At 41.7% G+C, this 27,878-nt stretch overlaps 1 protein-coding gene across 1 annotated transcript in view; it reads right to left on the bottom strand.

Annotated features, from left to right (window-relative positions):
- Nucleotides 1-43: 43 nt before the first annotated feature.
- Nucleotides 44-27,878, bottom strand: part of HDGFL3 (HDGF like 3) — a 40,345-nt gene continuing 12,510 nt past the window's right edge. Inside the window, exons 2-6 of the mRNA XM_072869902.1 lie at nucleotides 16,784-16,860; nucleotides 13,359-13,497; nucleotides 11,900-12,058; nucleotides 10,174-10,320; nucleotides 44-2,516 (exon numbers count right to left, since the gene is read on the bottom strand). Coding sequence (XP_072726003.1) covers nucleotides 2,511-2,516; nucleotides 10,174-10,320; nucleotides 11,900-12,058; nucleotides 13,359-13,497; nucleotides 16,784-16,860 — 528 coding nt within the window. The 3' untranslated portion in view covers nucleotides 44-2,510. The remainder of the gene's footprint in view (nucleotides 2,517-10,173; nucleotides 10,321-11,899; nucleotides 12,059-13,358; nucleotides 13,498-16,783; nucleotides 16,861-27,878) is intronic.

The following is a 27,878-nucleotide window of genomic DNA, read 5'->3' as shown; positions in this document are numbered from 1 at the left end:
TTTAGAAATACTGCATGAAGTTAAATAATAATAATGATGTCAGTGTTTAGCCTCCACACACTGAAGAGCATCAGCGCTAGCAATCCCTACACAGAGCTACTGTAGAAGGTGAAGGTCAATATTTTGACGTGTGGAAAATTAACATCCATAACTCTGTCACATGCACATGTTTTATTTGTCAAAAAGTATGTCTTGTGGGTCAGCCTTGTTAAAAATCCCAAGAAATGTTTTAAGAAGCAATCAACTCTTATGGTAAGGCTCAATATATGATCAGCAAATCATAGAGTTTTGTTAATTCTTTTAAGGATTCACTTCTGCAAGGACTGCTCATCTGCTTGAAGTTAAGCATGTCCTTACTAGCACTTCTGAACTGGGCAGGGAGGGCTCGTTCCCTTGAACCATCAGGCCCTACACCGCAGCATGCATTTTCAGAGAGGAGGGGGTTTTGGCCGTGTTCTCTGCAGCTACTTTTGGTAATGCTGTTGGGTCATAAGCACATAGCAGCAAATACAGCGACCTTGGTTTGTGTAGTTTATGTTTCTGTTTGCAATTACAACTATTTCTATGACTTCTATGTGAACTTATACTAAAAGCAGTACATTTAGTGCCTTTCTCGCAGATGAAATTAGCTGATACTTTTTAACTGGAAACACTTTATTTTGGGATGTTGACTTTTGGCTGTTTTGACTTAGAGAATTTAAATTTTCTTTTTAAATCTAATCAGTAACAAGAAAGCATCAGCTCGTGTGCATGTGTGTTGCACCCTGCACAAGGGGACTTCCAGCGCAGCAAGAAATTCATGCTTTAACACTCTCCCATTGAACACTGAGGTGTAGTTCACAGCAGTGCTCAGAAGAGAGAACCCAGGGTTTTATACCTCCAGCCAAAGGGGCAGGCCCAAAATAACCACAAACACATCTCAGTCAACGCTTCTTGGCAAAAAGGAACTTAGCAATAATTTCCTCCAGCACCCAGACTCCCTGCTGTGGGCTCCTTCCATGTACCCTAGAATTCGGGATAGCTCCATCCCAGTACGTCCTCCCAGGAAAACAAACCCAGAGCTGTTGGGCTGTAATAGGACATGCTGGCTCACAAACAGGTGTTTGAGCCTCCGGTGTTACTTCTAACGTTTTTAAAGAAACTTTGAATACATTCAAGGTGAATTTAATAACCTCCTGTTATCCAGAAAAGGCAAAGTACAGAAAAAATAAAGATCTCACCTGCACTTGTATCTATTATGGTCAACTCATGTTAACAGAATGTTTTGCTTTAATACTTGACTTACATTAATACCTCACATTATTACACGTATGAAGCCAAATATGACGCTAACTTAGTTGCTTACAACCTCAAACCTTACTCCCAATACACATTCCAATAAATTTATTCTGTAAAAACAATACATTTTTTTGTTTTCTTTTTGTTTTGTTTTTTGTTTTTTTGTTGTGGTTTTTTTTTAGTTTTTTACAGTAAACTCGTCAACTACAAACCTTGAATACGCAAAAGATGTTCCAAGGACAAGCATAACAAGGATTGATAAAACCAGACTAAATATGTTTTCACAATAAAAGCTGGCATAAAAATAAATAAAAATCTCTATTATCACAATAGCAACAATAATGTACACAGAATAATGGATTTGGAATGCTTACTTACTAGTCTAGTTCTATTTCCAAAAGGAAAAAAAAGCCAGAATGACAGCATCCTTTTTTAAGCCTTTCATTAGTTAAAATTGATGTTTTCTTTTGGTTTCCCATAGGGTTCTATATCACAGTAAGCTTAAAAATGGAAAGCATCCAAATGAATGATTTCAAATTGTGTTGGCATTGGAAAAAATCCTTGTATTAATCTAAAGAAACACAAAAAGACTTTCACTAACTCCACATATAGGAACTAAGTCAGATAGTGTACATTACATCATGATTTTGAGAAGTATTAAGAGTATAACTAGCTAGGTACTTCTAATAAGGAAAGGTATTTTATTACATTATTGAACTTGGCGGTGATCTCAACTGAAGAAGAATTTTTCTTTTATGTTGTAAACTGATCAAAAATCAAGAAAGTATGGATATAGGGAAATTTAAAATTATGTTTGTAGGTGGAAGATGTTGTAGTCTTGGATGGAGGGGACTCATTTCTAAGATTTGCTTGTTTTTAAAAAAATGCTGATTTAGAATGATACGATTTGGAGTTACACCTTTTCTATCTAGAAAAGGAATCTAAAACATGTTCAAGTATGCAATATCTTCATAAACCTCAGCCACTGGTAAAGGGCAACTTCATGCAACCAAATAATATGAAAATCAAAAAGTAACCCTTAGAAAAAAGGGTAAAATGTCATTTCTGCAAACACAACAGATAGGAATGTGAATAATGTGCATACAAACTGGGATGCTGTTGATGATACTAATGAACAGATGTGGTGACTCATATCAAATCCAAGAATATTAGACAACCAAACATGTAACCTTCTTGTGTTTTCCCTTAATATTCAGCAGTCATTATGTTGGTTAAGTCTGAAAGAGAAAAAAAATAATCACATTTAATGTAAGAAAGAGCATGCTGCAAAATACTTGACATAATTAATGCCGTATTCCCACACTTTGAAGTCACAGGTACAAGTAACCACCTGGTCTGTTTGAACTGAAATTTTTTTCTAGAGAAAACTGCTTACGTTACATCAACTAAACTACAAAATATTAAAGAATACAGTTTAAAAGCAAACATTTAGGGCTTTATTCAAATAAGCAGCTTGAGTCATGTACGTGGGTTGGTTTTTGTTTTCCCCAATCACTTAATTATGAATCTTGTAGTATACCTCACACACAACCAAATTTTGCATTTTTCTACTGCACTAAATCACTGATCCGCTGCATGCAGAAGCTCAGGCGCTGCTGGATTCCTGAGTGCCTTGCGATGAGAACACCCTTTTGTTCAAACAAAGGAACACTTAGCAAGGCTGAAGAAAGATAAACAGTTTTCATAGCTAATGTATCTGAATGTTGCTTCTGAAAAGGACATGGTTTGGCCTGGAGTTCACTGTAAGGCGATGACAGAAAAGGAAGACACTCCCACTTCATGACTGAGTCAAGGTCAGCTCTTGCTTCCACTGACATTAGTGGGAACAGGATCAGACTGTCCTCATGTGATCGTGGCAAGTGTCTCCAAGTCTTGTTTTCTTCACATTAAACAGAGACAGCAAAACTCCCCTACAGGCACAGGGACACACTACTTTTGTCCAACAACATGAAGACATGCAGTGCTACATGACTACCTAACCCTGACCAAGATGTCCCTTCTCCTTTGTAAAGAATTCAGAGCGTGAATGCTTCTCCACCCACACCCTGATGGACGGAAAGAACCATGACATACAAGTGGTATGAAAGAAGTAGTACCGTATTTGGTGCGATCCAAGAAAAAAAATCAACATCAAGGAATAAGGTGGGGCGGTACAGGTTAAATCCACTGGGGATGATGGAATTTTCATTTTACACAGGATCCAGAGGAGAATATGAAAAGAAGACATTTTAACATCCCTGCACTAGCAGTTTGCTGCCTAAGCTCTCTTCCCCTCTGGCCCATCATACCTGCTGTGTGTGATGCCATGGCTATAGCAGGCTATGCTTCTCTATCCAAGAGGATAAGAGCATGCAAGTGCCCACTTAGCAGTCTGGGATCCCGATCTGCTTGCTCCACCTCTGAACTAAGGGCTGTGTTTGTTCAGTGTGGTTCTCTTCTCCTATGGCAAGGGGTTTGCAAACAGTAAGCAATGGAAACCTGCACTTTCCGTGTGGGAGGTCCTGGTGCATCCTGACTAACAACATATGATAAGGGGTTATTATAAAATGCTCATGCATGTAATGACGGCTTACAGGAACTGCCTGAGCCCTGCCTCCCCCCAAAAGGTGTAACCGCGCTGCTCATCCAGAGCGCCGCACTTCCATTGACCTCTCTCCTGTTTAAGAGTCAATGAGATTATACTTACAGATGCTTTGGAGACGTGGCTTGGAGGGGTTCGCTGCCATTTCTTCCCCTTCAGAGGGAAGTGCAGACACCCATTAAAACAAATGATTAGTCAATCAAACCATGCCTTCTGCTAAAGTTCTTAGTGACAGCTGCTACCCAGCACTGATAGGCAGGATGGGTGGTGAAACAGTCAGTCCCTATGGTACCGCTCTCAGATCCAGTAAAGAAAGCTTCCTTTTGGAGTATGAAACCTTTGTGCTTATTAACAATTCCCCTCTGGGCTAAGGCCAGAAGTTTGGGTAGGCACCATTCTCACGTGGGGTGCTGGGAATATTACTACTTCCACTCCCCACTGTTTCACAGACAGGTCCGTTGGGCCACAGTGTGGCACAGGAGGGACAACAAAGAGCCAGGTATGCAAATCATCCTCTAGGATTTTCACCGTTTCCAGTACTGTCTTCCAGCATGACACACATTTTGCCTCCCAGGTGCACTCCCAGGTGCCCCAGAAGTCAGCAGTTCTTTTCTCCCCCAACGCAGGCAGCTCCCGGGGCCAGCGGGGCTGCACAGGGACCTCGGCTCCTTCCTCTACCCTGGCAGCACATGCTGCCAGGCTCCTGCGGCAGCCGCTGAACAGGGATGCGGCAGAGCAGAGCAGTTTCCATGGTCTCCATGGTTTCACGTCTCTTCAGAAACAGATCAACTCGCATCATCTTTGAACAAGTTGCTCGGCTTTACTGTAAGATATGGTACAATGTGTGCCGCACTGACCAACACTACTGCACACAAAAGAAACAGCACAGCATCTGACTGATTCGAGTGAAAAATTTCAGTCATCAATAAAATTGAAGGACAGAGAACACAGGGAGCAGGGAACAAAACTAAATCCACAAATTGACTTGTTTTTTCTGGCACTGACAATTCCTTCCTCAACAGTGTCTGGCAACTGACTCAGCCATCCTGTACTTTAAAAGCTCTTGCTGGATGGGCAGAAGGATAATTATTTACTTGCTCTCTACGATCATTGTTATTCCATGTTGGTTTGAGGTCAAAATGGTTACAGGATCCAATGAACACAGAGATGCAAAGAGTGTATTTCATCTATACCGGCTGCTTTAATCTTAACTTGCATTCAGACATTCATGTTTCTCCTGAGCTTTGTCCCATTGCCTTATTGAGCAGTGCTGTTCTCCTGAGCTATATGAAGGCAGCAGCAAACACACCTCTTTACACCAGAGAGTATGCCACTATTTGAATTTCACATAGAAATTTTTAGTGTGTGATAGTTAAACACATTTTTACAAGTGCTATCTTTTTGGAGGGGTAGATTTTAACTCACCTCAAATTGCTGAAAAAAATTCAGACAGAAATACATACTCTGTTTTAATTTTCTGGAAAAATGCCCACATAAATGCTTTGACATTGAATAGAGCCCTAAATGCTATGCTTTTAATGTTGATAAAACCCCAAACCTCTTATGCAGCATAACCAATGTTGTCCTTGAGAAGTAAAGAAGGAACAGCAAAGGAACCAAACATCTCAAAACCATCTCAGAAGGACACAATGAACCTGTGTTTCTCTGGCCAGTTCGGCCATAACACTTGTCTTTCACAGCAGTAACTGGAATTGTTGCTACCCCACAAGAACATCACAACAAAAAATATGTCCTGGACACAGGCTGTTTTAAATATGTTCTCCCAATTGCAATGGTATCAGATGGCAGTAATTTTGGACCAGATTTTGATCTCCTTATTCATGCTGGCAAGCAGTCGCCTCCACAAATAGATCCACTGACTCCCATGTTAGTAACTGATTGTCAGTGTGAGTAAAAAGATCACAGTCCCTTACCCCACTTTAATATTCAGGCTGTACCATGAGCAAAAAAGAATGTATTTCATTTCCAACAAATCTATTATTTTTCACAGACTTATTAAAATAATTCACCTCCTGAAAGGCAACCACATGCATCTGTACACAAAGAGAATGCCTTATTTACCAACACAATGTCCGGACTGTAACTAAAATAATGAATACCAAAAGAAAAACTTGCCACATACCCTGAGTGTTGACCTTAACATTCAAATACTCTCTAATAGGGCAGGGACTACAGCCAGCTTTCAAACGTCATTATATGGGTATCCAGAGAGTAAAAGTAAAAAGCAAATTAGGTGTTCAGTTATAAAGATTCAGAGTTATGCCAGCCAAGAACCAAACACACAAGTCACTGGAGATTTAAATGCAGAATGTAAATCTGCTGCCATGAATTCACTGATTTATGAGCTAATTTTGTACCATAGAAAGTAAACAACACAGAGCCATGAATACCTTTCCACTGGAATATTCTGTTTATGTGGTATTTTGAGAAAGCCAAAACAATTTAGTATTTAACAGCAGAGGACTGTCATGGGGAGGGGGCCTGTGACTCTTGACTTGAGCAAACTCTGGGATCGGCTGTCTTAGCTAATATATTATTAGTTAATTAATATTAGATGATAAAACCCTGAGGGTCAGGCTTTGCATCTTTCTGGGAAAGGAGTCAGCCAAAGAACAGCAGTGAGGGAAAGAGCTTGAGAAACAGGTAGTGGCAGGACACAATTATAAACTGTGGCTGAGTCTGAGTAAGCTAATGTCTCTTCTGTTGAGAGTGCCTGTAGTCCTCAAGAATAGTTGAGAAACTAAGGGATGGAGATAAGAAAAGAAACCTTCTTTGTCAACCCCAGGTATAAAAAACAAAAATCACAAGTTGAGCCCTTGAACAGTATGAAATTGGCTGAAAAAATATCATCGCTTTGGAAGTACTTTTATTTGCTCTGGGCTTTGAGTCTTTAGGAAGCCATCACTTCACATTTTCAAGCTTTCCTCTACCACCTGGAGGTTAGAAATTTCATTAAAAAATATAGGTGAAGATGCTCCTGCAATCGTTTGACTTCAGCCGTTAACCCTTCAAGAAGATCCCTATAATGCTGAGGGTAAGAGTGTGATTAAAAGGCAAGGTTCCCTCTGGTCTGAAGAGGGAAGATGTGTCTTCAGCCTGCAGTCCAGGCATTATAAAACATAGTCATTACCTCATTATTAGTAGTATTATTAAGAGACAAGCTGCTTGTCTCCTTTAGGCGACCCTCGCATTGTCAGAGACCTGGGAGGTGCAGATCACAGGAGCCAAAGGCTCTCCAGGACACAGCCCGTGGGGAGCACCACAAGCAGGGTAGCTGAGCCCGCAGCCTTCTGCCCGCCTGTCTTCCACAGCCCTTCCCAGCCTCCACTACCTGGCATCTTTTAAGCAGCCGGTCTCGGTGGCAAAATCAGGGGAATGAAACATGCCTATCCTTGAGATCAGGGCTCTGAACTCTTGTTTTTCTTGTCTCTTTGCCTTCACGGTATCTTTCTACAAGTTATTTTGAAACAAACTCTTTTCTGGTGCGAGTCTCACGCAGCCCCCAGCCCCCTACCTTTGGGGCAGGGCGCAGGTATGCACCCCCGTGTTCATTTTGTATGCGCCTGGCGCCATCTCACGGCCAGATAACCGTCCTGAGCTTGGCTGGCCTCGCAGGAAGGCGAAGCCATCACTTCACATTTTCAAGCTTTCCTCCACCACCTGGAGGTTAGAAATTTCTTTAAAAAATATAGGTGAAGATGCTACTGCAATCATTTGACTTCAGCCGTTAAGCTGAAACCGTTAACCATTTGACTTCAGCCGTGACTTCATACCCGGTGGGTATGGAGCTCCTGTGCTGCACACCAGGCAGGAGGAAGCCCGTCTTCTTCAGACTAAGTGTTGTTGGTCCAGTGCTCTTCTCACAAGCGAAATGATTGTAAAGAGACCATAATCTTATCTATGATGGAGTCTTTTAGCAGACCTAGTCATTCTTCTGAATTCATGTGTGTGAACAAGAGGACCATATTGCAACTCTGCAGGCACGTTCAACCTTTCTTTCTATCAAAGAGAAGTCCAAGCACATGGGCTGGAGGAGCTCAACGCCCTCCGGCAGACTCCCAGTCTGGATGTCCAGCAGAATGTGGCTGCAGGACAGCTGGCCCAGTACCCCAGGAGATCAATCCAGACACACGCTGCGTGACTGGCTCTTTAACACCAACTGAAAAAAAAATCTCATTACTCTTTCCTGGAGTGTCTTGTGTCTGATGAAGGCACACGTTCTGAAAAGACACATGGTCTGGCTTTGAGGACGTGAGGAGATGGAGTGTCCCCTCCTGGTCCTGAAAGAGAATTGCACTCCTGACAAAATCTCAAAAGAAATGCTGAAGAGGATTTACATGTGAAATGCTGATCCTGTAGCAGAAATGCCCAAGGTGAAATATCTGGATCAGGATGTGAATTTCTCCAAACTTGTCAGTGCTTTTATCTCAAGCTGCCCTTAAAACCATCTCTCCATTTCTCTTTAGTACATGGTACTAAAACTCCACCTTTCCCATAATGTTAAAAGCATCCAAGATCTAGTTAAAGACTGGTCGTTCAAGTGTGAGGTCAAGTCCGAGTGCTGGGGTTGCAGAAGTCAGAGCAGAGCCAACTCCTCACATGGGTATGACAATGTTGACTGTGAGTATTTCCGTGGAGTTGGTGCTGGCAGGAAGGACACAGAGACTGTTGATATTTCAGCACAGGGGCTGAAATACCTGCAATCCTGAAAACACTGCAGAGCACCATGACGTTCTAGCATGCTGGACTCTACCTCCCAGCGATTACAAGCACGTCACATACAGAAGGAAGAGCTATATGAATGTCAGCAGCCACAAAGCCAACATCCTATGTGACTTCTTAGCCACTTAATCTGCAACTGACCTAACTCAGTAAGCATTTGGTACTTACATGGAGAACATGCCTGAAGTTCACAGACATATCCCCTGTCACTGCCCTCCTGAACCTCTTGCCACCTCAGATGGACCTTATGGCCAGTTTTCTCACTCAAATACCTATTTGAAGATATGAAAGTGTCACAGGGTTCACTAGCCAGAACGTGGGCAACACATGCACTATGCACTTGCCACACTCATCAGCCCCAGACTCCCAAGTTATGTGGGTGAGGTGCCGGGAAGGCATGTCTCCTTGTGTCAGTCTCTGGCTCAAGCCAGCTGCTTGTTCAGAGTGAATGGGAGAGGGTCAGGACATATTATCTTTCTGACCCCTTGAGCCCTCACAAGATCAAAGTCTTTATAAGGTGAAGAGCCACAAAACACATACACTGTACCACAGAGAGACAAGGGGAAAGGAAGCTCTGGGAGACGACAGCAGCTCCCCAGAGGTTGTGTTTTTTGAGAAAGGGTTGAGGCTGAGCACGCAGCTGGGTGCAAAGGCACCTCAGCAATGTCAGATGAGAGCCTGTGCTGGCTGGCTTCCTCTCCCACCTGGGGATTTGTGTCACTCAGCAGCTCCTGTGACAGCCCAGCCCGTCTGCTGGCCACGTGGCAGAGCCTTGGCATGGGAACTGCACTAGAACTGGTTCTGAGCCGGAGCTGTAAGTGCCGGAGCAGGGACGCTTGTGCTGCTCCAAAGGCTCAGAAATAGTAGTGGTTGTTAAAGGTGGCTGACGATTAACCAATTCCCATGCCAATTCCCCTGCTCAGCAGCCTTCCTTTCTGTTGTCGTGGTCACAACAAAATAATATTGATATGAACACACAACTGACACAAACATACAAAGAGATCATATGAACCTGCTCTAGAGCAGACTGTATATCCCCTCCTTGGAAGGTCGTATCCCAAGCAGGATCTGCCCTAAAACCTGCAGGATGCAGAGTCTGTAAAGTGCACATGAATCCTCATGAACTCCAAAGAAGTCAGTAGGACTGCACAAATTTTAAACAACTGTGAAAGGATAAGCAGGCTCCCACTGTTTAGTGAGCCAAAATGCATTACACAAACAGTCTGATTCTGCTCCCACATCAATTTTGCATCATTTCAGCTCATGGTTTTCAGTAGTTCCGCTCAGCTGACATCCATACAAGCGTTGGAACAAAAATAATGCTTATAGTATCTTTTCTCATTCAGTCGTTTCTCTAGAGCAAAATTTGTACCAGTGCAGGGACCAGACCCATGCTTCTGTTCTAGACACATTTGGAGCACTGAAATGCAACATAAGAAGATCGCACGCGGTATGCACAGGTCACTGCAATGCAATGCCTTTCACCCCTAGCTCCAAAGCCCCCCAGTAGCAAACTGCATGGGAAGTGAATTATATTAACGGAAGATTACCCCTTCACTGGTTTTCTGCAAATCTGAAGAAGTGTTTCTTGTGTCATTGCCTGCGTCCCCAGCATCAGAGCTGCTCTTATTTTCTTCCTCTTTGCAGTCCTTATCATCTTCATCTCCAGGAGATTTCCGTGACTGCTTGGAGGATTTCTAAAATGATCAAAACCAAAGTTAAAAAGTAAAAACTGAGCTTCAGTCATAGAAAGACACTTTTGAAATGTATGTGGAATGCTGTCTGATCATGTAGTTCCCTGTCCAAGGTGAATATTGGGGAGGATATATGGGGTGAAAAGCATTTTCCGGGTGAAGTAGTTGGAGTTACTGCCATCAATGAAGCAAAAGGAGAAATTCTGTGTTCAACACAGGTTTCCAGCACAATTGACTGTGAGACAGACACAGTAATAGGAGATGGGTATTAGTGTTGGGTCACCTGTAGGTTTTGCTAGTTAATGAAACAGATGGTGCCAGCTTGACAAAAGTTTTGATTAAACACAGAGATGTAAAATGAGAATAACATTAGCAGAGCTGCTTTCCATACTTTTTTTAGTGCTGTCAGCTTTAATATATTAACATTAAAGCCATGTGGAACCAATACATCTTTTCTGCTCCCTTTATGTTATGCAGTTCTACAGTACAAAAGGATAAATTGTGGCATTAAGCCACCATTTTCCTAAGCCTCTGTTTGCCCAGAGTCTTCTGGAAAGAAGATGGTAGACCAGACCTGAATTTCTAATGTAAAACACACAAAGGGGGTGAAATTACTTAATACATTTTGTTCAGTGGATGAACCACAATAACTCCCACTCTCTCCTCGACTGAGCCTGGATCAGATTGTTTGCTTGCTTCTTTTAATTTCATTTAGTTTTCACTTTCAGAGAAGAATAACATGAATGTGAATGAACATGACTCTGCCACACCTTTTCAAGCAAAGTACAGACCTGGAGGCACACACAGAACCGGAGGAAGTGACTATAATGTTGCTCCTTCACCCGGGTGACAAGTGAGAAGTGTATGTGAACCCAAAGTTGTCACTACACAGGTGATTACGTTCACCAGCCATTATGAGGCAGTCTGAGACACATTACTCTTAGCTTCCTCATCTACACTGTTACTTATTAACAGGTCAGGTAGGCACTAAAGTGCAGGTCTTTTATCTACAAATTGAGTGCCCTACTCCCTGCTTAACGAATTAGTTCTTCCTCCCTCCCATTCCGTATCCTGTACTGAAGTATTTTACACTCAGCTACAACAGGAGCAGCTGAGCACATCTGACCCTACCATATCTTTTAGCATGGCATGGGGCACTCACACTGGGGACAGGAGACAGAAGCTTGAATTCTCCCAGACAGGAACCCAACCTGAACTCATGTCTCCCAGAAGGCACACTCCCAAGGCTTTTTTTTTTGCTCTTCATGGGGAAATACCTATCTAAGGTGATCAAACCTATCAACCCATCTTTGCATGGATTTTCTTTCCAGCCCTTCTGAACTCCTTACCATACTTTCACCTTCTTCTCAAAGCGTGGGCACTAGAACAGGGCAGAGTATTTCAACTGCTAGCTCACCAAGGCTGTCTACAAAAGCAAGAGCACTTCCCTTTGCCTGTTTGAACACCATTGTCATGGTACTGGAATCAAAATGCTGAAGAAGGAAGAACAGATTGCCGTGAGGTGGACAGTATTCTAATTATAAATGCACATGGGTAACAATGGAAAAACTCAGAAGATAACCTTTGAAGTGTAGGATTTTTTCCGTTTTGAGCCTGCTTTTTCATTCTTTCTTTTTCCTTTTCCATCCTCTTCTACCCGATCACCTTCCTCCTCACTGCTGGCATCTGCTGTATTTCCTCCTTCTCCTTCAGTTTCTGATGAGCTCTGTTGCTGAATTGCCTTTAAAACAACAATAACAATAATAACATAAGCAACAAAAATATCACTAAGATTTGTTACTCAGTTTTTGTTCTGTATTGAAGACAGAAATACTGGTAACAGACAGCTTGCGCTTTAATCACTATAGTCAGGAAGAGCTCAGGTTATTCTTGCAATTATCAAGAAAAAGGGCTGCAAAGGCAATTTTCTCAGTCACCACTTGAGAACAGTTATCAGATGCAGATTCTGGGATAGCATGTTCTGAAGGGTTTACACAGAAACAGAAGATCTGATAATAAAAATGTGTTTGCTGGAGAGCTAAGGGTTGCTCAGTGGAGAGACCTGGCACGTTCTACTTTGGGCAAAACTATGGAAACTTTTAGACTTTGGCTGCAATAGAAGAGACTTATTCAGGAGAGAAGATGGCTATTACAAACCCCCCCAAAGGGCAAGATCTCTGTGTTAGGAAAAAGGAAACACTGACCAGAAGGCTGAGAGCTCTTTGACAGTCCATCTCCCACAGACTATTCACTAGATTTTTTTAAATCCCCAAGTGTATGCAAAACATCTGTAGGGCTGAAAATATGAAACAGGAACCGAGAGGGGCAGCAGCTTGTCTGCAGGTGGTCCATATCTCTGGTTTGTAAGGTTTAGTGCTAATAATGTAATAGGTGTTTGCCTTCTTTTGGAGGTGATTTCTGCCTTCAAAGGACCACATTTTTTTAATGAGAAAAGTTCTTTGGTTTTATACAGCCCACCAACTATTCTTCTCCCCCTCCAGCTTCACTGACTGTTTGCTGCGGACATCCAACAGGGAGAGCTGTTGTACAGCAGCTACTATCTCGTAACAGCAGCTTAAACCTCCACCTTCTCACCCCTCACAACTTTGGCAGTGATGTCCTACATGTTTTACATTACCAATGTAAAAATCAAAAGTGCAGTGACCTTAAGGTCTGTGTAAAATACACTGAACCTGATATAAAAATAACAGAAAGAAGAAGTCAGAAATTATTCATGTTTATACTGGAGTAAATAAAACCTTCCATTTTTAATTCAACTAAATCTGCTGCAGAATTTTCCACTTCACCACCCCAGAGTATCACAGAAAGCAAAGGGCTCTGCAGTATGATTAAAGTTCAATTTGTCACAGAGTGCGAGACCACAGTTGTCTTTACATCACATAATTACAAGAGCTGTGAAACTTTCTAGCTCCACCAAAACCAGGACCTTCCACATCACTCCTACAATGTTCACATTGTCAAGAAGTCTTCAAAGAAGAAAACAAGAAAGATAAGGAGGAATAGAAGTGAAAGTCATTTACCTGATATCCAGTAAACTTTACTCCAGGGTTGTTTTCTATTTCCCACAGGCCTTCATTAAATCCTTTTCGCTTGTTTGACTTCCCAAACTTATCTTTATATTCTTTATATGGGAAAAGGTCTTTGGGACCCAGGAACGCACTGCATTTTAACACAGGTAACATTCAAAAAAGGACTTAAATTCCTCCTCTTCAAAAGAAAAAACCATTAACAGTGCAAATGTTTTCCCTATTCTTTTGCTCATTCCATCATTTCTTTTTCAGTTTTGTTTGTTTGTTTGTTTATTTAACACACTGGTTTCGAGTTACTGCTGTGAGTCTGATTTAATGGACTGTCTCACCATTCTGATGTTTGATGCTGCAAAATCTTGCTGGGTCTCTCTAGAAACAACTAAACCAAGTCTCATTTGTTATATTAACTACTGCTGGGAACTGGCACTTGAACAGTTTATGAAAGAGATTATATGACGTAATTGCCTGTGATAGCAAGGGACCAAACTTCCAATCCTGTGTATTACAAATCCAGAAAGGCCTAAAAATACCATGTGAAAAGTTAAAGCATGTAAGGAGTGCCTAGAACTCATGAGCCAAAACTTATCCCTCGTACTACCGGACAGAAAAAGCAGTGGCATTTATTACTGTCTATACTGCCAGTAAGCCTGGGAACGTCTTTCTTGGAATAAACCCCCCACATGCTAGATTCTGTGCAAACACAATAACAATGTTTTCTTTCCCAAAAATCTTATAATTTCATATAAGACAAGAAACAATGGGTGAATATAGGCAGATGAGTAATACAAGGAAACAATGAGACTCACAGGGTGCTTGTGGCCAAATTGTTTTTTAGACAGCACAGCAAAGGAGGGATTTTGTGCTCTGCTGCTGCATAAGTCAGCTATGCACTGGGCCAACTAATTTCAGGCACAGGGAGCACAATGCAGGGAAAAATAATAAAAGAAAAAGAAGAGTGGTGATTTATCCTGCTTTTTCTACATACTTTACAGTAAAACTCTAACTTCTTATATAAAACTGAAGAAAGCATAATTTCCTGTTCATTGGGTATCTATATCCAGTGTGTTTACTGTGCTCTGTATCATGGTACTGGGATGGCTAATCATAAGTTAAATTAAAAACAGTGACGGCAAAAAAAATACTTCATTCCCACATGGAAGATTCTATGTCACCAATGACTGGAGCTGAGCAAGTCACAGTGTCCTTCACTATAATCACTGTCCTACTTTCCTGATGATCTTTGCAATTAACGTTAACTCTATGGTCTCCATCACCACGGGATCTTGGAGCTCCACCATTTACAACACATATATTCTCGTAACACCACCACGAGGTTGGGAAGTTACCCTTTTTTGCAGATGGGCTTCTGAGGCACAGAGATTTGCCCAAGGTCAAACTCAAAACTGATAGCAGAGTACATAGGAAAACCCAACTCTCTTCCATCTCAGCCTAATACCTTAATCACAGGATCATATTTCTTCCTTGCTGTAAACATTATTTCAGATTAATGCCTGATTTATGCCCTGATTCTTCCCTGCATTTATGAATGTGCAAAGTTTCATTCACTTAAATCATCCCACCAGCCAAGAAGTTGGCCAGTACAGAGCCAACTGGTGGCTAAAGGCATCAGATGACAAGTCTCTGGGGAAAGAGCTTCCTTTTAACTACACAGGAGACAGAATGGTATCCACACTCAGTTGTCTCATTGAGAAATATCTCAATTATATAATTACAAAGCCACAAATGCATTTCTACCTGAAAGCCAAACAGTGATTTCCAAACAAACAGATGTCTCGTTAATATTAAAGACTACAATAGAGCAAGGTATCTGAATAAATTATTTTATCTATGCTTTTGCTAACACTAGGAGATGTCTCCTTGTTGCCAAAAATACATACAAACAGTTCTAACACAAATAACAAAGGAAAACTGTATGAAACTTACCATGAGCTACCTTAATTTAGCTCAACAGTAATGTATGGAAATGTTTCTACAGCCCTTTACGTATAGTAAACACTGAAAAATTTTCTACATCTTTGTTTGAAATACATTAATTGCCACTGGGAGAGTATAACAGTTTCCACTGCTCTGCTATAAAACCAAGGAGCTGCAATCTACAGTTCATTTTTAACAGTTATGCTTTTTAAATTATTAAAGTAGTAACTACAAACTGTTTTTCTGTTTCAGATGTTGCAGTCAGATCATGGGCTAACAAAATCCAAAACAAAAGAAGCAGTTTGGGATTCATTCATTTCAGAAAAAAAAGTGGTCAGAGTTTTTTTCTCAAAATGTTTCTCAAGAAAAATGTTTCCATTAAAAAAGAAATTACATTTTGGTTTCTGGTTTTAAAGCATCATAAGTTTATTTGAACTTCATTCTTTTTAGATTATTTTGTGACAGTAGTAGTAGATCACAATATATCAAAATATCAGGTTGTTTCATTATGGCAATAGGAAGACATATTTTAACTAAAGAGAGGCTATCTTGATTTTTATTAAGCAGAAACTGCCTTTAAAGATTTTTAAAATAAAATGTGATGTATGAGCTATGGGGCTTATTATATTCTGGAATAATGCTAAAAGTAAAAAATAAACAATAAACGCTTAATAAAGCTTCAAACCTCTAAAATTGAATTTAAAATGTCATCAGAATTTTCCATTTTTGAAGGAATTCTGAAAACATGTTCCCTGCATGTGGGGAAGGAAAAGTTTTCATTTCATGCAAAATGGAAACTCTGATTTATTTTTTTTAACTATCTCAGCCATAGTTTAAAATAGAGACTTGTACATTATAATTTTGAAACTCTGTACTTTGTAGCAATTACTACGAGACCTAACTTACCCTTTCTGTTCTGATTCCTTTCTTTCCCTATAAGCTCAGCCAGCTCAGCTCTTCTATCACTTCTGAGAGCTCCATCCTACAATATCCCCAGCACAAATCTCAAAGGAATGCATATATTTTAAAGCTATGCAAGGACCGCGTGAGACTCTGGGGTCTGCTTCCTTTCATTTTACAAACTAACAAGCAAATTCTCACACAGGACACGAACCCAAACATGTCTGAATACAACAGCCTGATCTCTACTATCATGTACATCCAAGTAGAAGATTTTTGCCCCTGCATCTGAGTTCAGATGACCCTTTAAGAAATTTATGCCAACACTTTTCTTTATGGGAAACACAGGCACTGGTTATTATTTATGCTTAGACCACGGTATACCATCCACATAGCAGCATTCCCACCTACTTTCAGGTTTCACTTCCCTGTGTTAATACAAATGAGGTGGCCTCATAGGACCTATCTCTAGGCTCCCAATGGCTTCAGTCAGGATTTGTTCCAATAAAATCAGTGGAGATGACATTAGCTGCAGTGGAAGAAGACATTTTCAAAGGAAAAGATCATGTTCATTCACTTACGTTTCATGAGTCCCAAAAAAGAAGATGGGGTACTTATTTGCTGGAGGCTTCACGGCTCCTTCAGGGAGTTCATCAATCTGTGAGACAGAAATGGAAAAAGGATTATGCTCAAATGTGGTGTCCCTTGTCTAAGAATCCCTACCAAGCCATGGAAGTGCTAGTGCAGATATCCCGCACCCCTGGGAGGTCCCACTGTGTACTGGGGTGGGGAAGGGAAGATGGCTGCTGATTTTTCAGGCAGGCAGGTCATACAAAGTCAGGATATGACAGAAACACTACAGGGAGACAACAGAAGACCAAGGAGCAGACAAAAAGTTTTAATGATTTTATGGGCATTATAATACACAAAGGCAATAAAATCAAGTCTGCTTAATTTAAGTGTTAACTTCAGATGCTGCCTCATCAAAGGCACTGAAGCCCAGAGGGTAATCCTGTCTGTCTCACACAGCCACCTAAATAACTTCTGCAACAAATGGGGAACAGATGGCATCTCTGAGACTCTGCAGCCGGAAAACCGGACAATCTCTCATTGGTGCTTCCTGGTGGTCATGGTGGTACCCAGAGTAAAATGCATAATGCACGTGAGGGAGGAGGGCCTGGGACTCTCCTTCCCCTGCAGCATCCTAATAACTGGTTTTGGTCACCGCTCCCCTCTGTACTCCATCTCTTCTTTCACATTTTATCCCTGGCCTCATATTTCTCAAGACACAGCTGCAGAGCAGCTAAGGGAGGGACAGAGAGGGTGCTCTCCTGAGATATAGCCATGACTGGGACAAACTCCTCAGGCTGAGCAGTGCCTAGACCCCATCTTCCGATGTCTGAGTGAGAGCATTGGTCGCGAGGCAGGAGGTTAGGCCCATGACTTAGTCTTGTCCATATCTAATTTTTCAGTCCTCTGCAACAGAAATAACAGAGTCCAGGTGCCTGCCCACATAAACCAGAAACACTGCACAGCTTTAAATAAGATCTAAGTGCCTGCCTTCCCAGAAATGGCACTTCTGAGCATATGTGGGCGTCTAAAATTAGGTGTCCAGAGAACTCTCTAGCTAAGAGGGAGCCTAATGTATCTAGATATCTACAGGGCAACACCAGAGAGCAGGTGAATGGCTTGCTGCCGGGGTCTCAGGCAACTCAATCTCAACGTAAGCATATTGAATCCTGCCAAATGTCACTGGAACTGAGCGCGAAGTGCTGACATACCAATGCTATATGAAATCTGCTCCTCAGCAGAACACGGGGATGGAACCTGCATGTTTTCACTCAGGAGGCCAGGCCCACATGTGCTTTCCTTCTCTTTTCCTGCCGAAGGACCCCAAACACTGAATTCTTGTTGATTAATAAACACCAGATTGTTTTCAAAGGATGTTCTCTTTCACTGTAAAGTATCTGCTGGCTATGTAGCTCTCAAAGGAGTACGAGCTTTTACAAGAATTCAAGTCCTTTTGGTCTTTCTGCAAGGACACCCGTTGGGGACAGAAAAACCAGAGCCACATGTGGAGCTGTAACATCACAGGACTCCTTTCTGCAAAATAAATGGATGCCTATCTTTTAGGTCTAAGCGGAGCATTCTCTGAAGCTACGCCAAAATCAGGGGATGTAAGAGCACTTTCAAACCATTCCCTGTCTCTTTTCTGTGGCACGACTCAGGGGTGTGGATGGTGGGGCTGTGGCACGCTGGGCCACGTGTCAATGTGCACCCACTGCCCAGCACGGTCTGCAGCAGACAATCCAGACAATCCGTGATGGTCAGAGGTGTCACGCGCCTTGTGGGCACAGCAATTACCCAACTTCTTTTACTTAACGGAGCTAATGAATTGATAAATAAAAGGAGAATCTATTATTTAAATGCACACAGAAGGAAGATACACACTGGTGGAAGATGGAAGTGTGCATTCACTTTTAGCTCAGCTGTGTGTAAGAAGGAACTGAAACGACATGACAGGCTGTTCGGTGTCCTCTTCATCATCAGGAATACATAGAGGAAAGACTGCCGAAGATGTTTCTTTAGAACTCGTTATTTTCTGACATTAACTATTTGTTTTTAAGTAAGTGCCCATAATGTGGTTATTTGCTCACTAATTCATGATTTAAATACAGGTATTAGACTATAACAGTGATAAAAAGACTGCAGGGGAGAAACACCGCAACTCACTTTACAAACTGATAGCGAGTCAGGGAGATAGTATGTCCCACTCTGCAACACGTTTTATGCCTCCTTAAAGATGGAAGTTATCTACGCGTCAGACCAAAAAAGGCTGTGCTGGCAGTTTACCAAGTGTGGGCGTAATACACCTCAACTGTCTGGATGCCATAGCCATCTTCCTCTATGTTACGACAAGGAAGATGTCCAGAGAGATACTAGAGCCCAGAAAAATGTGGACTCCCGCGACTGAGACGAACAATGTCTACTGGGACTTGAGTGCGAATCTCATTTGGCTGCTTGAAACGCAGCGCCAGCTCTGGGCTGCATTACAGAACAGCGCAGTCCAGTTACTGTCTCAGCCCTTTAAGAACTTCTCATGAAATAAAGCGAACAGCTGTAAATGATCAGTAAAGCGGAGGAACGGGGACATTCTTAGTAGGCAACGCTGATCAGAAGGGAATGGGGATCTTATATCACACAACGTGCTATGCTCCAGAGCAGTGAGGATCTTCTCCTAAGCAACATCCCAAGTGGAGTTAAGCCTCATGTCATATTCCCAGCACTTTATAGTTAGCTAAGGCGCAGCACCAAATCGACAAAGGACAGCACACACATCTGTCACGCAGCTCACCTGCTCCCCATTTCGTTATTCATCCGAGTATCCCCTCTGACTACGTATCATCACAGGAAACCATAAAAAAGCCTTTCATAGCTTTTGAAAGTTGGCATACACATACAAACACATGCAGTATAAATCTGCACTAAACAGCTCAAGGATAGACTGTTAATGCTCCCACTCTAACATTTCACTGTGCAGCTGAGGTCAAAACTTTTCCTGCCTTCACTGATTTTGCTGTGAGCTCCTCAGCTCTCAGGCTTATGTTGCTAGTACTGTAATGGGGTTGAATATGAAGTGACAGTGCTATCTTACGGCCATTTAACTCCGTGGCAAAAACTCCAGGGAATTTAGTGAAGGGTGAGACCCTCTCTGCCATTAGGAAAGATCTCTTCTCTCTTTACCTGTTTCACGCGTATGCTGGCATTAGAGACCGTGAGAGGAGAGCTTTGCACAGTCTGCTCATTCCCAGCAAAACCACCTTAGCCCTCTGTGAATGCTGAGCCCCTAAGTGCTTATTGCGCTGCAGAACAACCCCAGCGCTCCTTGACGATTGCTGCTGTTTTGGAGTAACAGAAAGCAAGCAGTACAAGCAACCATACTGCAGCTCCCTGCTGCTGCACTCAGTCACAATTTATTCCCATCCTACGAGACGTTTTGGTTAAATGTGCTGAAGATTTGGATCTGATATTTTTCCCCATATCAGCAAGATCAAAGACAGAGAGAGAGGGAGGGAGAGAAAGAGAGCGAGCGCCTGAGCACAAGAGGGAGAAAAGCATCACTGCTTCAAACCAGGAACAAAAGAGGTAAGTGCACCCATACTAGGACACAGCGTTGTAGTCACAGAAACCTCACTAATGACTAAAGCATCTGTCTATCAGAGAGCCAGACTGCGATTGCATTTTGTTCCTGGAAGGAAACAAACAGATTCTAAAGTGCCCGTTATAACCTGCAATCAAACAGGAGATTCATCCCCTCCTGAACCAAAGCAGACAGTGGGCTGGAGCTTGCTGCCACAGAAATCAGTGAGAGCAGTGCATGGCGTGCAAATCTGATACGTGCATCAGCAACATCATGGGCAGCCGCTTCAATTATGGCTAAAATTAAAGCAGGTTGTTTCAGATTTCGAGTTTTATCCCCTTTGCTCCTGTTGCTGTCATCTGCTTAATGAATAACAATTGCTTTCTTTTTGCACAACCTCAGCAGAGCTGCACTTCCCAGCATTTGTTTGCCAACCAAGCAGCAGAGCTTTAAAGACGCAACTGCTTTTTTTTCAGTAAACAAATGCCAGGCTTCTAGGGTCAGGAACGCTGAACAGAAAATTCAGCCTGGACCTCTCAAACCAGAGCAGGGCTTTATCAAACGGTGTTGCTCAGGACTACCAATGTGCAAGCAAGAAATCTGTCTCCTTACGTTGTAGTTTACAGGCTGGGATGTATATGCAACGCAAATATTTTGCTCTCAGTGGTGCTGAGTAATTGCTGACTTCTCAGGTAGTATTTCCAACTGGTTCTCACAGGCTGGGTTTGGCAGTACTCATACTGCAACACCTTCTTTCCAGTTGCTGTGAGGTTAGGGACCCTGGGGAGAGAGGCACTGGCTGGGTGGGTTGGACTGGAGCTGCAGAGCCATAGCCCTGTGAGGAGGACAGTGCAGAGCTGCTCTCTGAGAACAACAGTGGCTCCCAGAAGCACAAATCATCCCCGTGCCTGCCTGTGGGATAACGTGGCATATTCCAGACAGGCAGAGGAGCTCCCTGGGAGGGCTGGTGCAGAACCAGAGGAAGCTGCACCCCCTCCTGGGTGTTCTGCTCTGCAGAGCTCTACATTCCCTGCAAAATGGGAAACATGTCTCTCCGACACACAGAGAAAATGGCAAGCTTTGCCTCTCTGCTTATCTATGTAAAGCAGCTTTCTGTGGAGATTTACGTTATTGCAGCAGTCACGAAAGGGACAGTTCTGCCCATCAAGGCGGAAGGGCATCCCAGATGCATCTTCTTCCACTTGGAGGGACAGCAGGTGTCACGTTGTATGGCTATCACAAAATCTCTGTGCTGTGGATAAGCTGCTGTTCAGAAGCAGGAGATCCAGGCTGTCAGGGTGGCTTTTGGACCAGACCCCGTTCCATTACGTTCCAACAGAATTTTACACTGGAAAAAAAAAAGGCATTGTGCAAAAATACCTATCAGGTCCACATGTACAGACAAGAAAGCTTTACTTCAGCATACAGAGATGCTTATGTGGGCACTGAAACCACAAGAACAAGTCCTTTTACTTTGCAAAAAGAGGGAATTAAAACTGCAGAGCAGTAATCACTGATTGTTTTGACATACTGTAAATGCCTTTGATTGGCAAAAGCACACAGAAGCATTGCAGAGATCAGTATCTCCCACTGAAATCCCTGGAGTCACTGCACAGCAGTCGAGCAAAGGCCTATAGTATTTTTGCTGGAAAGTGGTTCATGTTGCTTATTATTGCCCAACACATGCAAGCAGCTTGATCTTTTGCAGTTAGCTTATTAGCAAAACTCTAGATGGATAAAAGCAATACTCTTCAAAATCCATTATTAAAATAGGATATTTTGCTTTTCTACAACGTTTTTTATTCAGATGGATTTAATATGCTTTTTAATAGCTAATGCTACTGGGAGTCAGCAGTATGGCAGTATCTTTTCTAAACCATTATTTAAAATACTGTTCTGTAAAATGTAAAATATTATTTTTTTTTTCCCAGAGGATCCTAAAATGTAAAAAAAAAAAGAAAAGGAAAGGAAAGAAAAGAAAAGAAAAAAAAATCCAATCTCCTCCAAGCTAAAAACTGTGACTCAAATTCTGTAGTACTTAAATTGAACAGCAATCCAACTAAAGCTGACTGGAGACTGCAGACTTTTTCTCTCATTTATCAGAACTATATGATATTTGAAGCAGAGCACAACTACTTCCCCGATGTACATCACATACTAGAACTCCTAGTGTGGAATGCTGGCATATGCACTTTTTCACCCATTAAAAAAGATAACCCTGTGAAGGGTGAGACTAGAAGCAGAATCCAACTTAATAAGGTAGAATTGCATAGCTACAAAAGTAAAAATTAAAAAAGTCTCTGGGCATGGAAGAGTGCCACCAGCAATAACAAAAAGAAAAACAAGATTAAAAACAGCACAGCATACTTTTGAGCACTGCTGAAAATGGCTGAAGGGTATCCTGCAGACAGCCAGAAATGACAATATAAAGACATCAATCCTCCTTTTTTTCTGTGCATGCTCAGGACCTCAACAAGATAGAAGACAATGAAGGGTTAGTTGGAGTCCAAACAATGCTGGCAGGCAATGTCTCACTAGGAAAGATCAGCAGTCTTGCAGCTGAGTTCAGCCCCTTTACATCCCTAATTAGCAGCATATTTTTAAGACAGAAAGTTGAAATACACTTTCTGCAGAGCTGCTTTAATCTCAATATGAAAATGGGGCCAAAGCTTAGTTCTGTGTGACTGGTATCTATATGCATGACTGTAAATAACAGATCTATTAATGTGATTCAAGTCCTGTCAGCTTTCGTGGCTGGTGGACAGAAGACTGTCAGAGGAGGAGACTCGGGGGATACAAAGACTAGTCCAATCTCTGCCACTGGCCTCTGGGATGACCTTGGCCACATCACTGCATCTCCTTCAGACTCACTTTTACAAATTGGACTGTGGTACTGTTCTCCTTATAAAGCACTTGAGGTCCACTGCTAAAATGCTAGGTATTACTAATAACAAATATTTCCAGCTCTGTCAGAGGAGGATTTCAGGTTACCAACCTGTGATCCTCCCAGTGAGCACATCCCAAAGTTAGACTGCTGCAAAAATGCTCCATTTTCTCCAAATGAATTGTTTCCCTGCCACTGCGAGTGAAGCAATGGTGCTACCACTAGGATTGTTTTTCCCCTAGTCTGTTCCCTAAGGAAAGGAAAGGATGTGATGACACTACTTTCAGTCCAACTCTTACCTGCAATTACTCAGGGACATATCAGACAATTTTGCCAAACCAGACAAAAGGAGAAAGGCCACAGAGACATTAAGTTTCCCCATGTTTTGTGATAAATAGGCTGTCCATCAGAAGATGGACAGAAAAGTAGTCCATATGCTGAGAGACAGCTTGCAATACAGGCTCAACCAAAACATCAGACAACAAGGAATCCACATAAAGGCAAGCCAGAGAAAAATAAACTTCTTAAGTTTCATGGTTCACAAAATTACTTTTTATTTCTGGATGGGTGGGGAGAGGTTGTTCATTTTCAATAAATAATGCCAGCTCTGAGGCATTTTGTGTTTACTTTTCTTCCCTTCAAGCATAGTGAAATTTGATTCTCCTTTGTCTGAATTATTCCTCAGATATCAAAATACTGTTTGCAATGTACATCCACCTGAGCAAACCATAGCGAGCCCACTAACACCAAATGAAAGCAGGTTTCTGATGACAAAATCTGGTTACCCTGCTTTATCATCTTACCACAAATATTTTTGTCTTGAAATATAAAAGTGTGCAAGAAATGTACATACAAAAATGTGTTTGGAAGACATACAGCAAATAAAAACTAATTAACTAGTCAAGACATCAACAAAAGAGAAATTTTAGGGACTGTACATTCACAAACACCATATTTCTCTCCTGCCACTCTCTTCTCATAAGCCAAAGGGACATGAAAAGTCATGTCATCTTCCTCCCCAAAGTGCTCAGACAAATCCTGCCACCTTCTGTATCCCATCTACTAGAAAAAGTGGATGAATGGTATAAGAACTCATTAGCCTGAGGAATTTCTTTTGGCCTTCCAATATTTACACTAGAATTTTACTATTTCATTGTAAATTCATTATTTTGTTTGTTTTTAAGGAAAAATGTTATAGTCATGACATAGGATTTTTGGGCCAGTCAACTTGATCAAAAGCTTTTCAATCAGATGCAGCCTGCCTACAGCACTGACATTTGCTCAAAAACACGCAACCAAATTTTATACTTGAGAGTCATCTGTTCCACATATCCAAAGCTCCATATTCCACTGTTCAAGCTTTTATTAAAAGAAGTGTTGCTAGTCTTTATACTCATATTGGCACACTTAAAGCCAAAAGGTAAGCAAATTTCTGGAAGATTGCAGTGTCCTAGACTTGGCTGGCTTAATTTACTATTTATTTTCCAATGTAATTTACTTCCCCAAAAAGTCAGTTAAAAAAATTGGATTGGCACAATTTTTCCAGGCTGAAGAATACTGAGCGTCCCTGTGCAATATTTGGTCCAGCTTCCTACAAAGTATACAAAACCCTGTTGACACTGCAGCTTGCGGCTAAAATTGTTTTGAGTAAGGAAATGTGATCGATGGAGACTGCAGGTCCCAGAATACGAGCCTCCAGTTTGCATCAGGGTAAACACAAACATACTAGAGACAACGAAGGGAACAATCTGCTTCACTCGCTGCAGCCCGCGGGCTCCTGCTAGGGAGGATTCAAGCTTGACGCTCTGGAGGATGCAACTATCATCTGGGCCTTCGGGTACAGAAAACCTTCCTGCTTGTCTCCTCTGTGACCTGTTTTGTTACCGTCAGTTGCAGCTGAGGAGTATATCAGGGGACTGAAACACTCCTTGTCACTGAACAAGTGCCTGAATAAAAAAAGTGCTTACTGTTACATAGGAAAAGAACACAAAATCTTTGTCCCTTAAAAGCACAGAACATTTTAGTGTCCTGCAACCCTCTGAGGTTTGGGTGCAGCAGTAGAGATGAGCCTACATGAGCATCCTGACCAGTCCTCCAGAGGGAATGGAGACAGAGCTAAGCATGTATTTGTTTTCATTATGTTGCTCCCTGTGGACCCACAGACCATAAAGACTCATGGTCTTAAATACCTGAGTGTACGTGTTCACACCAGAATATCTATTTGCAGGATTTAAGCAACTACTTCAAAACATAAACTTCTGTTTCACAGTATCATAAACTAATATACCTATTACCTACCCACCTTTTTGCAGGCACAGGCAGCCTGCACCAGCTGAGCTGCGTACGCAGAGCAGAAGCCACACGAACAGGTATCTTCTCAGGCACCGAGTATGGTGGAGGTCCCTGAACAGACACTACATCCTGGCGCTGAGGACTGCAGAAGCACAGGCACGCTCAGAGCTCCAAATCACGGCACTTAGGGTGGTCATGTGAAGATGGTGGACTGGGACTCGTCAGTAGGGGAGAGGACTCAGTCTGGATTTTGGGGCTATGGGATATGTATAACCACCAAGCATCACCGGCACACAGGCCAATTATTTTGTTGTGATGCAAATAACACGTACAACAACATGTACACAATCTGGGGGGAATGAGAAGCAATGGAATCTAATTGCAAAGCCAATGAAATGGAGTGATTTGCAATAATTTTTCATTCAAAGGCAGGTTTTCCTGTTTACTCTGCTGACAAACTGCAAACGCATACCTGCAGAAGAGCTCAGCGTCTGTAGAAAGCCTAGGGTCGCTCTAAACCTCACAACTGTCTGTAAATAATTGTTTCCATTACTCCTGCAGCCTTAGCCACCATCTGTGGTACAAAACAACCAATTAAACCAGCAGACTGTTTTGCTAAGATGGAACTTTTGCCTGTGTTGACTGGGCCACTAAAACTATGGAATGAAAAGAGATTCATGGAGTCACAGTGGTCTCTGTGCAGCACTCGGACACAACTTTGGTATTTTTACTGGGTTCGCTTTCTGATCTCTGCTCAGATTTCCAGGAGCCGTCATTACAGTGTCAAATACCTTCTTCGCAAAGTCCCTCAGTCTAGGTTAAACTCTTAGGAATTTTAATCTGTCTGCCTAAAGAGAGTCAGGAACCAGTTTTTCCAAGCCAAGTCATACTCCTCCCCACCTGCCTGTTTTTCTGCTTCCAAAACCTCAGAATGAGAATTTTCATTTAGTTTTGACCAAAAATGTAATGTTGCTTAAATTTACTTAGATAGTTCCTAAAAGATTAACAACCTTATTTATCAAAATGAACATTTTCCTCAACAACAAAAAAATCTCAAGCAGCAGCTTAAAGGAATGAAACTCTTTATATAAAAATATTCAAAGCACTCCATTATGTACATGCAGACCTACGAACTTAAATCCTAATTACTAAACCATGTTAGAAAAAAATTACTCAAATGAAATAATAAAACCATGAAAGACAAAAAGATGTATTTTTAGAGCTGTAAGTGGCATTAATGTCAGAGACAAGTTGAATATATAAATATGGTAGTGACCGGATTTGCTAGGGTGGCATGTCCATTATTCTAAAAAATATATTCTACATCACAAACGCTAATTATGAGTTTTAAGCATGTGAGTACTCTCTTTTAATTTACATGGATTAATCACGGGCTTGAAGTTGCCCACATGTTTATGTATTGTAGGATTAAGAGTTACTTTATAACATCGTTTCTTTCTATCCAATAAGTTAACTTGAATTTGTGTCTGACGTATGTGTAAGTATTTTGTGTTACTTTCAAATAACCTCTCAGAATATGGTGTTTCCATGAACACGAGTTATCTACAAAACCTAGTGACTCAGCTGCAGTTACGTTACTGAAGTCACAAAGTTTACTCCAAAATCTGCTTTCTTCCAAAAGTCTCTGATTTTCTCTCACTTTCCTTCTCCAAACACCACCAAGGGCTTCTGGCCATCGCTCGCTCTCATTTCTATACCAGACTTGGAGGGGTAATCAGAAGATTAAATTTAAAGGAATGATGATTTTAAAACGATACAGGATGTCAAGGGACAAATTACCCATATGGAACTGTAATAACTGTTTTCCCGCATACATTAATATTAAATTTTTAAAACACTCTTTACCTCTGAATCAGGAATGGCATCCATACTAAGCATGGGAGCTTAGCACTCTCCCTTGGCAGCTCAGTAAAAAAACATGTTTTAAATCAGGTTACCATTTTGTTTTTAAAAGTAGCTGTAAAGAAACAGCATATTATTCTGACTCATATTGTGCAAATAAATGGGAAAAGGCAATTGGTTAGTGAGACACATATCTGGAACTAGGAAGGACATTAGGGAACACTGCACATACAAATTTATCCTGGGATCCAGATACAGTGTTTACATACACCTCATACAAATGAACAAAATCCAACTAAAAGCCTTTCAGTCAGTATTCAAAATTTTAATTCTAGGTGTCACTTGCCTTTACTTTTTAATGCACTGGTGATGACACACGTGTCCAAACCATGCACCACAACCAAAGAGTTTTAGCTCACACTGCTTTTAATCCTCAAGATCCCCAATTCAGTCTCACATGTAGCTTTCATGACGGCAGTCCTTTTCAATAAATCTG

Source organism: Ciconia boyciana, chromosome 8 (assembly GCF_034638445.1).
Source record: "Ciconia boyciana chromosome 8, ASM3463844v1, whole genome shotgun sequence".
Taxonomy (NCBI): domain Eukaryota; kingdom Metazoa; phylum Chordata; class Aves; order Ciconiiformes; family Ciconiidae; genus Ciconia; species Ciconia boyciana.
The sequence above is the reverse complement of the archived record's forward strand: the minus strand, read 5'-3'. Positions and strand labels throughout refer to the sequence as shown.